The sequence below is a fragment of the Apaloderma vittatum genome, unplaced genomic scaffold (genome assembly GCF_000703405.1).
Source record: "Apaloderma vittatum isolate BGI_N311 unplaced genomic scaffold, ASM70340v1 scaffold14274, whole genome shotgun sequence".
Taxonomy (NCBI): domain Eukaryota; kingdom Metazoa; phylum Chordata; class Aves; order Trogoniformes; family Trogonidae; genus Apaloderma; species Apaloderma vittatum.
This window is the reverse complement of record NW_009713348.1, coordinates 33,135-44,789: the sequence shown is the minus strand read 5'-3', so window position 1 is coordinate 44,789 and position 11,655 is coordinate 33,135. Positions and strand designations below refer to the sequence as shown.

Below are 11,655 nucleotides of genomic sequence, written 5' to 3'. Positions count from 1 at the left end.
TTTGGTGACGGAATTTAGGGCTTCCCTGCAAATGAGAACTAGGAGCTTTAACAGCTCTAGAGCAATTAAAGTGATAAACTCCTGCCAAGGGTGTAGGCTGTAGGTGAAGTATTAGAGTAGTTGATGTGAGTATGCCTCATGACAGAAGGGCAAAGGGTACATCACCACAAAGCACCTTCGCACTCCAAATTATGATCAGTCCTAACCAACAGAGTCAGAAATTGCAAGGTGAGATGCTATACTCTCAGTTGGCTAAGAAAAATAATTTAAAAAAAAAAACTCAAATCACTAAGGTCTTCTGAAAGCATGTCCCAGATTGCTGTCTCAGCACTGCCAAAGACCCAACTCCTCTACACAGTAGGCTCTTCGAAGACAGCCTCAGGTTTCTAGTTTAAACCAGTCTAGATTTTTTAGTTTGGATTTTTTTTTTGCTGTTTTGCTTTTCTTTTCATTTTTGAGATCTTTAGGAGTGCTTTGGGACACACCATGCTGCTCATGCCACATGGGAGGGCAGGATTTGAAAGGTGAATAATGGATGTATCCCCTTCCTCCAAAAATTCTTACTGATGACTGAAGTCAGTGTCTAGACATAGCACCCAACCTGTGCATGTTACTTTGGGACACAGGTTTTTTAGCCATAATAAAACGGATCCTTGCTGATCTATTTGACCCACATCCCTCATCTGGGACAGTCTAGGTTTCCTCAGCTTGGGCTAATGTCAGCCCAAGCTCTCCTTGTACAGTATCAAGTCCGACTCTTCTTCCTTCCTAAACGGGACAAGTATCTTTACTGGCACAGGAAAAGCAAACCCAAGTCAGATTTTGCTGTGCTGACTACATCTGCAGAAAAAGAAACTATCCTGGTCAAAAAGCACACTTCAACTGCTCTTTACTAGAGATTTCTCCATAAACAAAGAGAGTTATATTTTCTCACCAAATCAACCCTTGAAGAGACTTGAGGATGTAATCTTTAGGGGCCACAACGTGTGACCAAGGTCTAAAGGATTAAGGCCACAGTTTGCTTTGGACGGGCACTGATCTATCCTTTGCACCAACACTACAAACAGCAAGAACAAGCGTCTGGAGTGAGGCAAAGAGAAAAATGCAATACTCGCTTCGGTTGGAGAAGAATCTCCCTGCCTTTCCCACAGGTTATCTAATACTAAGTGGCTGCAAATACGACATAATTAAGAAGGAACTGATGACCAACATATAATCATTTTGCAAAAAAGAAGAGTGCATTAAAATCTTTGTTTCTCTTTCTCTTATGTCCAAATAGGTTTTAAGCTACCTGTTACATATTTACAGCAGAAGGGCAAATTTTATAAACAAACTTGTAATACAGCAAACCATAAAATGAGATTACACACACTTATTTTACACTCATTCTTTTTTTTAGGTCTTGAGCTTCAGCGACCCTAGGTCTCTTGCACAAGGTCACTGATGGTTCAGGAGACCTATGGCAACAAGCAACTCTGGAACCTCAGCCAGCTACTTGTGTGAAAACTTCAGTGCATACAAAGCCTTTTTATCAGAGGGGTTTTAGGTTTAACTCTGAACAGCTGAGTAGCTTTGTATTGATTGATTTTTCTCTCTGGTAAATAATTTAACTCACAAAACATTAAATTCCCAACCTCCCCTCACAACAGAGTGATAAAGATAAAAAAACCAAACATACTCCATTAAACTCAAAACCAAAATGCAGCTTGCATAGGGAGATTAACTTCAAACATTCCAGCTGGTACAGTCCAGAAAATAAGAAACCAAGCTTCTAAAATTTATAAGGAAATCCCAATAGTGAGGAAAAAGAATGGACAGGGTTGCAACTGGCTCATGGAACCAACAATACATTGCTCCAAAGGTAATCGTGGCATGACAGATTCTCCTGTCCACAGCCCTGTAAGCATTGGAAGAACTCGTACACAGGTGTCAAGTCTCGACACATCCAGCTAAAGCCTCTGTCTTGATACTGTCATGGTCATTCAAAGCAACTCAGTGGAAGTGAGAACCCAAACCACTGTCAACTCAACCAGGACATGAAAGAGAAGAAAGCCAAGTCCGCACATGGCCTCGACACGGCACCCTCCCTGCACACCCTTACCTTGGCAGGTGTTATTCTTCTCCTCATACCCAGCCTTGCACAAGCACTTCCCGATGGGCACCAGCCATTCCCCCTCAGCACTGCAGTGCATCTTGGGCGCCTCGTCGGTAACTGAGTGGTTGACGCAAACGCCCGACACCTCTAGCAGCTGCGAGGAATCTGCTCCCGTGATGGTATCAGGAAAGCGAGCCAGGTTGCGGATTACCGATGGACACTTCTTGTAGTACACACGCACGGAGACCAGGGCAATGCAGGCACCCACGTCCTGGAAAGCAAGGTAAAATCCCTTTTTCGTTAGGGGCCCAACATCTCTCACTTCTGTGTTTAGCTTCATAACTCTGTCACCAAGGTCTAACTCTGTGAAGCTCTCATCAGCAGCGATGGTATCAATCTTGATGTACTGGTTTTCTTTGATGTTCCTCCCATCTTCATCATCTGATTCGAAGTAATACATGTTAAAAGTCTCTTTGCAAGTCCCAAGTCCTCCTGGAAGGCTGTTACAGTCCCTCAGGGTGAATTTGAGCTCAATGAAGATGCGGGATGCTCCTTCATTAGAGATCCAGCTGGTCAGAAGCCAGTTGTTCTGATTCTGTTCCATTACCTTGCATACTTGGTATGTGTGTATCGGAGCATAGTTTTCATCCACCTCACCAATTTCTTCCCACTGTATAAAAAGGAGAGGTATTACTTTTTTTAAAGAAAGTTACAGCTCCCATAAGATTTTAGCTTTCCCCATCTAAGAGCAAGGTTTTCCATATAGGAGGTTTGACACATTCCCGAAAAATTCAGAAAAAAGAAATATGGAAATACGAACGGACGCTACTTAAAACCTTTTGTTTTATATATTTCAGAAGTCACTAAACATAACGCTAGTTTCATCCACTAGTACTTTGTCGGGGAAAAAAACAAAAAGTAGATGGGGCCATGACTTGGCCTTTTCCAATGTATCCACATAGGAGAAAAAAGCTACAGTTCATTTGTCTCCACAGCCCCAGGCTCCTTTCTACCACATCCTCAAATCACTGCCCAAGCAATGAGGACGACAACATTTCTCCAAGCTATTCTCTCTCCCACCAAACAGTCAACCAGAAAATCAGCAGAAAGATAAATTAAATAAATAGGCCTTTGCTCTTCCCAAGTGTGCTACTCAGAGGAGTTCCTGCTCATGCAGAGATTATTTCCAATAAAGGTTACAGGGATCTGCAAATCTTGAGCTACCTGTGTGCCACACAAGTTTTTTAAAGCAGAGCTCCAGATAACTTCTCACAGCTATTTGTGGGAATTGTAGCAACTTTTATTTTGGCCAAGTTCTGAAGTGCATCACTTGGAAGAAATGCTTTTTCCTGATTGAGCACAGCACAGTCAGCAGCACTACAATAGTGCCTACAACAGAGACGGAGAGTAGTTTCCACTCTGCTTTTGATAACCATAGTGTCACATTAAGAGATTAACACATACGAGTGCAGCAAAAAACTTGGGAGAACAGGTGATGTTTGTAGTTTTGTTCCCTTATGTATTTGACCTGCTCATCTGCAAAGGCTTAACTCCCCAAGCCTCTTCCATCCTCTGCTCAGTACTGCTGTCCCCATTTAGTCAGAGCTGCAGACACAGCACAAAGGAAATGCACAGAGCATAATTTAAAGGTGCTGAGGTACAAGGTAATAGCTATATTCTAAGTTTCATATCTCCTAAGGCCAAATGCCATTATTTTTTTTCCATCAGAAATACAACCTGAGGTGGAGTTGAGATCCTTTGCAAGCCAGATGCCATTACCACAGAGTCGACAGGGAACACTCTCAGAGTCAAAAACATGATGAAGTTTTTAAGGGAAATGCTGGTTTGAAAATTTAAATTAAAATGGCAGCAACAAGTGGCATGATAACCTGATGCTACAGTCCAGAATGAGTTAGGAATACCACCGCAGCAGAAAAGCATCTCCTCTCCTTCCTGGCCTGGGATGCGAAAATGAGAACTTCAGCAATTTCAGCACCACTCGCCTTCTGCAATGCGCAGTTACCATGTACCACCAGTCTTCCTGCAGTGAAGAACATGACCTGAGGACATTTTTGTCATATTAAGCAGTATTTTCATTTCTAAGCCCTTTTTCTGTCCCTGAGCCTACAAAGGCCATGACCCTCCTGTGATTAACACATACTTCTCACTTTGTCCTTCCTGGTAGTGCCGCAGAGTGACCTGGAGAAACGCTTGCAGCGAAAGCTGGTCAGACCTGTGCAGGATTCACGCCTAACTTTGAGGAGAAGCACAGAGAGTAGAGCAATTGAGAAAACACACAGGAAAGGTACACAAGATAGCACAGATCTGCAGCTACCTTCTCTACGTTCCAGTAAAAAGAGAGGGTTTACATACATGAAATTAAAAAGCAGCAAAACCATCATTCTTTAAATACTGTGGTTAATGTAAGTGCTAAATAATCTGTACATATATGCTTCCAAGTGGATTCTTTTAAGATGACACTATAAAAATGCGAAGTCTTATTTATATCACAGTGGCTATTTTCCCTCTGATGAAAAGGGATTCCCCCCACTCCCCCTAACTCAATCAGGAGCCCCTGCCTAATTGGCTGGGGGACAGGTAAGCACATCCCAATATAGCTCTGGAAAGACCTCAATGACTTTAAATCTTTGATTTTTCTGGCTGAAAGTCAGAGGATCACTCAAACAATCACATAGATCAACCAGCAGATACGGAGAAGTATTAATCTCCTGCAGGAGTTTTTATGGCTGGAAATTGCTCCAACCAATTTTAGCAAGTGGGTACCCTGTACAGATGGCCACAAGGTACACAGTGTAGCTCTGTATAACGTTTAGGGAGCATCTGATGTGTATTTCTTCGAGAGAACTGATGTCTGCAAACACTGGGATGTTGCAGCAGTATTATTAGTGACCTAGCTTGAAGGCATACTGAAAAACATCACCTCTCTTTTTTTTAATACTTGCCAGATCAATTTTCCAAAACAAAACCATCATACTCTCCAGAGTTACAAAGTTAAGCTCACTTCAATTCCTGCTCCAGGAGTTGTGTTAGCTAGAGCAAGTACAAAAAAGCTCATTGCTCAATAACTAAATCCAGTGACTCTAACGGTTGCTTTCATGCACCAAGACCACCAAACAGGAGTGAGGAGAAAGGTCTAAGCATAGACTCTCAGTTGACACGTTTAATCTCAGCTGCAAGAAGTGGCACATGGCCTAACATGTGCTGCATTTCCAGTACTGTACCCCAGTACAGACCAATTCCTGCCTTCAACATCTGCTATCAAACCTAAAGCAATTATTAGAGAGCAAGAGGAAAGGGAGGTGCTAATGAGTTAAGGCTGCTTATCTTTGTATAATCCTCAAGGGAAAGGCAACCAGATTTTATCAGAGCAGCCGCTATTGTGCAAAGTCTCTGCTCCCTATTGTACAAAGCCTCTGCTCCGTCATTTAATCCCATCTTTTTCTCTCCTATCTGCAGGAGTGCCCCAGAGACTGTAGGCAGCCTGGCACCCTTCTGTTTTTCTATCCCTCCACAAGAAGGCGATGGGGGTAAGAGCCCCTGCACATCTGCCTGTACCCAGATTCCCCATCACTATAGACCTCAAACAAGCATTTCATCTGACAAAGGAATACGAACCAGAGAATGAAATGCAGCGCCTTATGGTTAATGAAAAAAAGAAAACTCACCACATTAAAGAGATAGCATCTAGCTGAAAATACTGGCAAAAAAAAAAAAAATAAGTGCAAATGAAAAATTGTGTAATGTTATAATTTCTCTCTGCAGCACATATTTTTGAGATATAAATCAACCCCATCTGCAGGATTAAAATAAAAATGCAACCATTAATTTGGTGCTAAATGTTTTCTCTACGCCTCTAATAGCGCCAGGAAGGAAAACACAAATGCATTTCAATGGCCTGGTGTTAAATCATTTATAGAAGACCTATTTCTGAATCAGAAATTTCCAGTACACTACTGCTGGTGAGTTAACAGAAGCTAAAGACTTCACTCAGCTCCATCAATAGGAAGCATGCAATTCATGCAGGCTGTCTGCCTTTAGAAAGGCCACAGATATCACACATCTAACTAAAAATGTAAGAGCTAAAAAAGCATTCAGTGGAGCAGCTTTGGGTTAAACAGACAATTTTAAAACACATTCACCAGCTGTCTGCTACTCAGGCTTGTTTTCTGATCTCCAGGATTCCAGAACTGCAATTTGTTACCACAGCACACCGAAAGGCTGTTGCCCCAAAACCAAATACTGACAGCATGGATGAAGATTTCAGAGCTTTTATTTATTTGGTTTGGGAGTTTTGCTTAGTTTTTTTGTAAGGAGAATTTTGTTATAGGTCTTCAGTAACTGTCACTCTCCTCAGCAGCCACTAAAGCTGGTGTGGAAATTTCAAGCCTCTTTCCCAATTCCACATATCCTAGCACTGCTCAGAGAGAATTCTGTCATTTAGCAAAATTTTAGGAGTCTTAAGAGGGAAAAGGAGCTTAAGAGCACTAAGCAAAGGAGTTCCTAAGACTCACCTGGAACCTTCTCAGCAGGACTCCCTCCCTCCAAGGACTGTGCCATCAGCCTCTATTCCCACTACCTATTGCACAGGCTCTCCGGGTACAAGAAGCCTCATCTTCTCCCATTTCATTTTCCACCCCACCACGTGGAGCTCTGCAATACATGCATGTTAATTCAGGTATCTGCTGACACAAATATATAAAATTGAAAAAGGATTTATGCATTTTCATCTTTTTCTCTTGGAGAAAGGCAAGCCTGGCACAGATCTCAGATCCCAGGCTTTGAATATGTGGAAGCATCTAAGACACTCCACACACTTTGCCCACAGAGGAGGCTAATTTTACCCAAAAATCCTGCTGTCAAACCCAGCACGAGCACACACTGGTGCAGAGGAGAGCACGGCATGTGGCTATGCAATCCTTACACCAATTTAAAAGGGGAGACCTGCTGCCCTTCCAGAAGGGCAGCCTAGCCCGGCATTCAGCTCTGTGTTATTTATCCTGCCTTTTATCCTGGTAGTATTTGGGCAGTCTCTTCGATTTCCTTTTACGCAGCTGATGTTAAGACCTGGCTGCTAATCAATAGCCTCCAGCTCAGCTCCCACACACACATTCCTTCCCACTACTCAACTTTATCTCACAACCAGCTCCTTTCCTCCTTTTGCTGCTTTCCCCTCATCACAAAACCCCAAAACTTGTGTTTGAGGTGGGTTTTTTTAGCTGCCTGCTGGCTTTCCACCTGCTATCGTATTACAAAGTTAAAGCAAATAAGAAGCAGACTCTCCTCTGCACAGTTTCAGTGATTTCAGTGAGGTCACGTAAGGCTAAATCTCTAGTGAAAGCCAGGCAGAGCACTACACATCTTTTCTTCTGCACTGCAGAAGGTTTTGAAAGGCTGTGCTAGCTGTAAAATAAGGCTAACTGTGTCATCGTCCTGCCTGTTGCAAAACATCACTTACAGACATGCCAGTCCCCAAATTCAGCTACTTCTGGCACCAAGACTGTCAGTTTTATCAACGTGCCCCTAGATGCACAGCATTGCTCAGATTTTCGGCTCTGGAGTTGTATGATTAAGAGAGAGTCCTTGCTTTTGCTGGGGTGTTTCAGTCTTCATTAAAAGAAAAAGTCTTGCTCAAAAAGGACAACAACACAAAATCAAAAGTACTCAAAAGTCACCTCATTTGTAGCTCCCTCTAAAGTGATGCATTGGCAAGAGGTATGTGATTCTGCCCCTCTACTCTGCTCTGGTGAGATCCCATCCACAGCACTGTGTCCAGCTCTGGAGCCCCCAACACAAGGAGGACAGGGACCTGTTGGAGGTCCATGGTCTCAAGAGGAGGGCCACAAAAATAATCAGAGGGCTGGAGCACCTCTCCTGTGAGGACAGGCTGAGAGAGCTGGGGTTGTTCAACCTGCAGAAGAGAGGGTTCCAGGGAGACCTTACAGTGGCCTTCCAGTACCTGAAGGGGGCCTACAAGGAAAGCTGGGGAGGGACCATTTACAAGGGCATGTGGGGAAATAGTTTTAAACTGGAGCAGGGTAGATTGTGATTAGACATTAGGAAGTTGTTCTTTACTATGAGGGTGGTGAGACACCAAACAGTTTGCCCAGAGAAGCTGTGGATGCCTCATCCCTGGAAGTGTTCAAGGTTAGGCTCGATGGGAGTTTGAGCAACCTAGTCTAGGGGGAGGTGTCCCTGCCCATGGCAGAGGGTTGGAATAGATGATCTTTAAGGTCCCTTGCAACTCAAACCATTCTATGATTCTGTATATAACTCATATGACCTACTGATCATGGCAAAGTCCACCAGCACCTGATGAAGCACTGAGGAAGCCTGGTCACCTCTTCCAGTGAGGGCCAACGATGCAAGACACTCTTAAGCAGAAGACAAACACAGTGACCTGACATAATTCCGCAAGTTTGCTATCGCTGACAGAGCAACAGTGCCAGGAGCAGAGCAGACATGGCAAGAAGCTCAAGATCTACAGGGTAAACGCTGCTCAATACATGCCACCTCCAGACAGCACAGAAGGCAAACTGGTTTTGCCCATCTCTCTTCCACCATTGCCAGGTCACTGAATCTTGTTATAAACAAAGCTCCCGAGCAACAATTCATAAGCATTTGTGTCAGTGTGACAAACCAGGCTTAAAGTTCAAATACTGCTCTGGGGCAGGATGCTTGCTCACTGGGACAGCGTGACAGTATCCGCTCTCCTGCCCTGCACCAACCAGACGAAGGAAGAACACCAGCCATGACCACATGACACTTTCTAGTAAATCGGAAATTTGAAATAAATAGGAAAGCAAAGCAATTCATATACTTGGATCAAGTTAAGAAGGGAGGAGACAGGATTTAATAAAAAAAAAAAAAAACAATACGAGAAAAAACAATACGAGGGAAAACTGATTTTGACAGCCTCCTCAAACCATAGGTTTACCATTTTCTTTTCCTGAAATTAAACAGAGGAAAGAAATTAATATGAAAACTCTTCTAGAATAATCCAAACTAGTTCTTTTAAGGTTAAGCACACTTTTAATTTCATCTACCAAAACAACAACAAAATATTTGTGCAGTCAACTTTTCTAACACCAACATCCACTTTTACAATGCAAGCAATGAGATTCCTACACAGCTTCAGTCTGGTTTTGGGGCTCTTTTTAAGGGCAGGAGTCAATGTGGAAAGGAAACTGCAGTGAGTTCAATACAAACAGTATTTGGCCTTGTGTTTATTAAAATCTTTAAATAGGAGAAGCAGTTGTAATTGCCCAGGATCTTACCATTTTGATCCACCTGATACTCCTCCCACCCAAGGCTCAAGCCTCATTTGGATGGCAATTTTACAACCAAGACATTTATACATAGAGACATATATTCCTACTGACAGCAGTTACTAGTCAAGCAAAAAACATAATGGATAACAAACACAGAGGACAGAGAGGATCTGATTAATCTCCCTACTCAGGCAGAAATCTGGTCTAATGAAATTAATTAAAAAAATCTGAGTTTCCAAAGAAGAAATTTAATATTTTCTAGTGATTTGACAAATACCCCTCAATTTGTCTAACTAGGAATATCAATTAAAAGAAATAAGAATGCCACAACTTTTGGGGCTTTACTTCTCCCTTTACTACTGGATTATAGTTTTCTGCTGGTTCTTACAACGCCACTCTGGTCACTAAGCTGCACAGCCTAGTTATTACACAGCCTCAACATATCCTGAAGTTAGTTACGTGAAGTAAATTTGAGTTTCCTCACTCATTACAGGAGATTTCCCAGACAAAATCTAAGTAGCATTTTTCATAAACTAAAACATAGGTGGGCGAAGTAAATTGCACAGTAGTATGAACTGGAAGTTTAAAGCAGCTTTTTGAGATATGCCACATCTGACCAGTGAACTTTTTTCTCCATCTCTATATTAACCAAACATTCATGTATTCCCTACTATCCCACGTGATATTTGCCTAGCAGAAAGTAGACTTACAAAGTCACTTCTATTTCCACCTTCCAACAAAAAAAAAATAAAAAAATCAACAAATCAAAAAAACCCCCACACTTTAAAAAGCAAAGGGCAGCAAAGGTGTTATGAAGAGAAAAAGGACCTTACTCCAACGTTAAATGTCACTTGCCATTACCTCAAGATTTAACAAGGCTCAATTTCACTCAGTGCCAGGCTTTTTATGTACTGCTTTGCTCTGCGATGGGGGCAGGAGTGGGATTAGCAAAGATGGGGGAATGGTTAATGTTTCAGCTCCACTACAAACAAGAACCACACTCAAAATTACTTGGGCAAATGTTCACAGCACCATCATGTTCCATCCCAACTCCAAAGCTGCCAGCTGCACACTCCAAAACTCAGAACAACTGAAATCAGCAGCAATCAGCTATAAAAAAAAAAATAACAAAAAACAACAAAAAAACCAACCCAACAGTTTTTAGAAGTGAGAACGTAAGCATCTCCATGTATACTTCTGTATCTTATTGTTTTGGATCTTTTTAATTCCATCCAGGTCAAACTTTCAAAGACCCGTGCACAATCAGGACTGCTAGAAATCTTGCTCCTCCACGAAGTAATGCCAAACAGGTTCTCACAGATACACTGCTCAGAGCTCAGGGAAAACATCCAACAGGAAAGACTCAGGCTGAAACTGTGACACTAAGAATGACTGCTCCTTTCCAGAAGTGCTAAACGTGAAGACAAATGAAAGTCACAAAGTTGCATGGAGAACTTCATAATCATCAGCTCCTACTGTTTAAACATTCGAATTTGCTACCTTGACAATTTCTCAGTATTCTTCTATGTAATACACACGTAAAGGTTGTTGCCACACCTATTTCTGCAGCAGGGTGTGCACAAGACATCTCGGTAAAAATTCCCTTGGTATAATTTAATGCAAAACTTTTGATAATTCCTGGATTGCTCTGCACTACTGACAAGATGATAAACAATGCAGATTTCTGTAAAGCTGAGACAGTATCTCAAAACACAAGGAGCAATTTGCTAAACCAAGTGCCACTCAAGCAAGCATGTAAGAAAGAAGAGCAGCTAAGCCTTAAGAATTACTTGCAGTGCGTGCTTATGATGAAATATATTATCTGTTCAGAGACCTGTACGATTCAAGCTGTTGAAAAATGAAGAAACATCAGGACAAAGTCACCTAGACTTTTCAGTGCTGCACACCAAGATAGAACGCAAAAAAAAAAAAGAAAGAAAAAAAAACCACCACACACAGAAGTTTTGCTCACACTTTCATCATTTGCATGATCAATGAAAGATGTCAGGACCAGCATCCAAATGGAAGGAGAACCCAGCTGGAGGTTAGCACAACTGAAATGAAAAGGAGTATCAGCCTCTCTCCAGAATGCCTAATCAGAGGCTGCTCTGACCCCTTCCCAGAACAAAGCAATGTGTTATTTGCAAACATGCCCTGCCGCCCAATTTTATTTTATTTTTTTAAAAAGGTTTGAAATTCTCTCTACATCTGAATTAAAATATCCATTTCAAACTGCAGTCCGGTAATTGAAGGTTAAGACAACGAAGATTA

General features: G+C 42.1%; 1 protein-coding gene across 1 annotated transcript in view; it reads right to left on the bottom strand.

Annotated features, from left to right (window-relative positions):
• Window positions 1-1,982: 1,982 nt before the first annotated feature.
• Window positions 1,983-11,655, bottom strand: part of LOC104273123 (ephrin type-A receptor 5-like) — a 33,184-nt gene continuing 23,511 nt past the window's right edge. Inside the window, exon 3 of the mRNA XM_009868339.1 lies at window positions 1,983-2,765. Coding sequence (XP_009866641.1) covers window positions 1,983-2,765 — 783 coding nt within the window. The remainder of the gene's footprint in view (window positions 2,766-11,655) is intronic.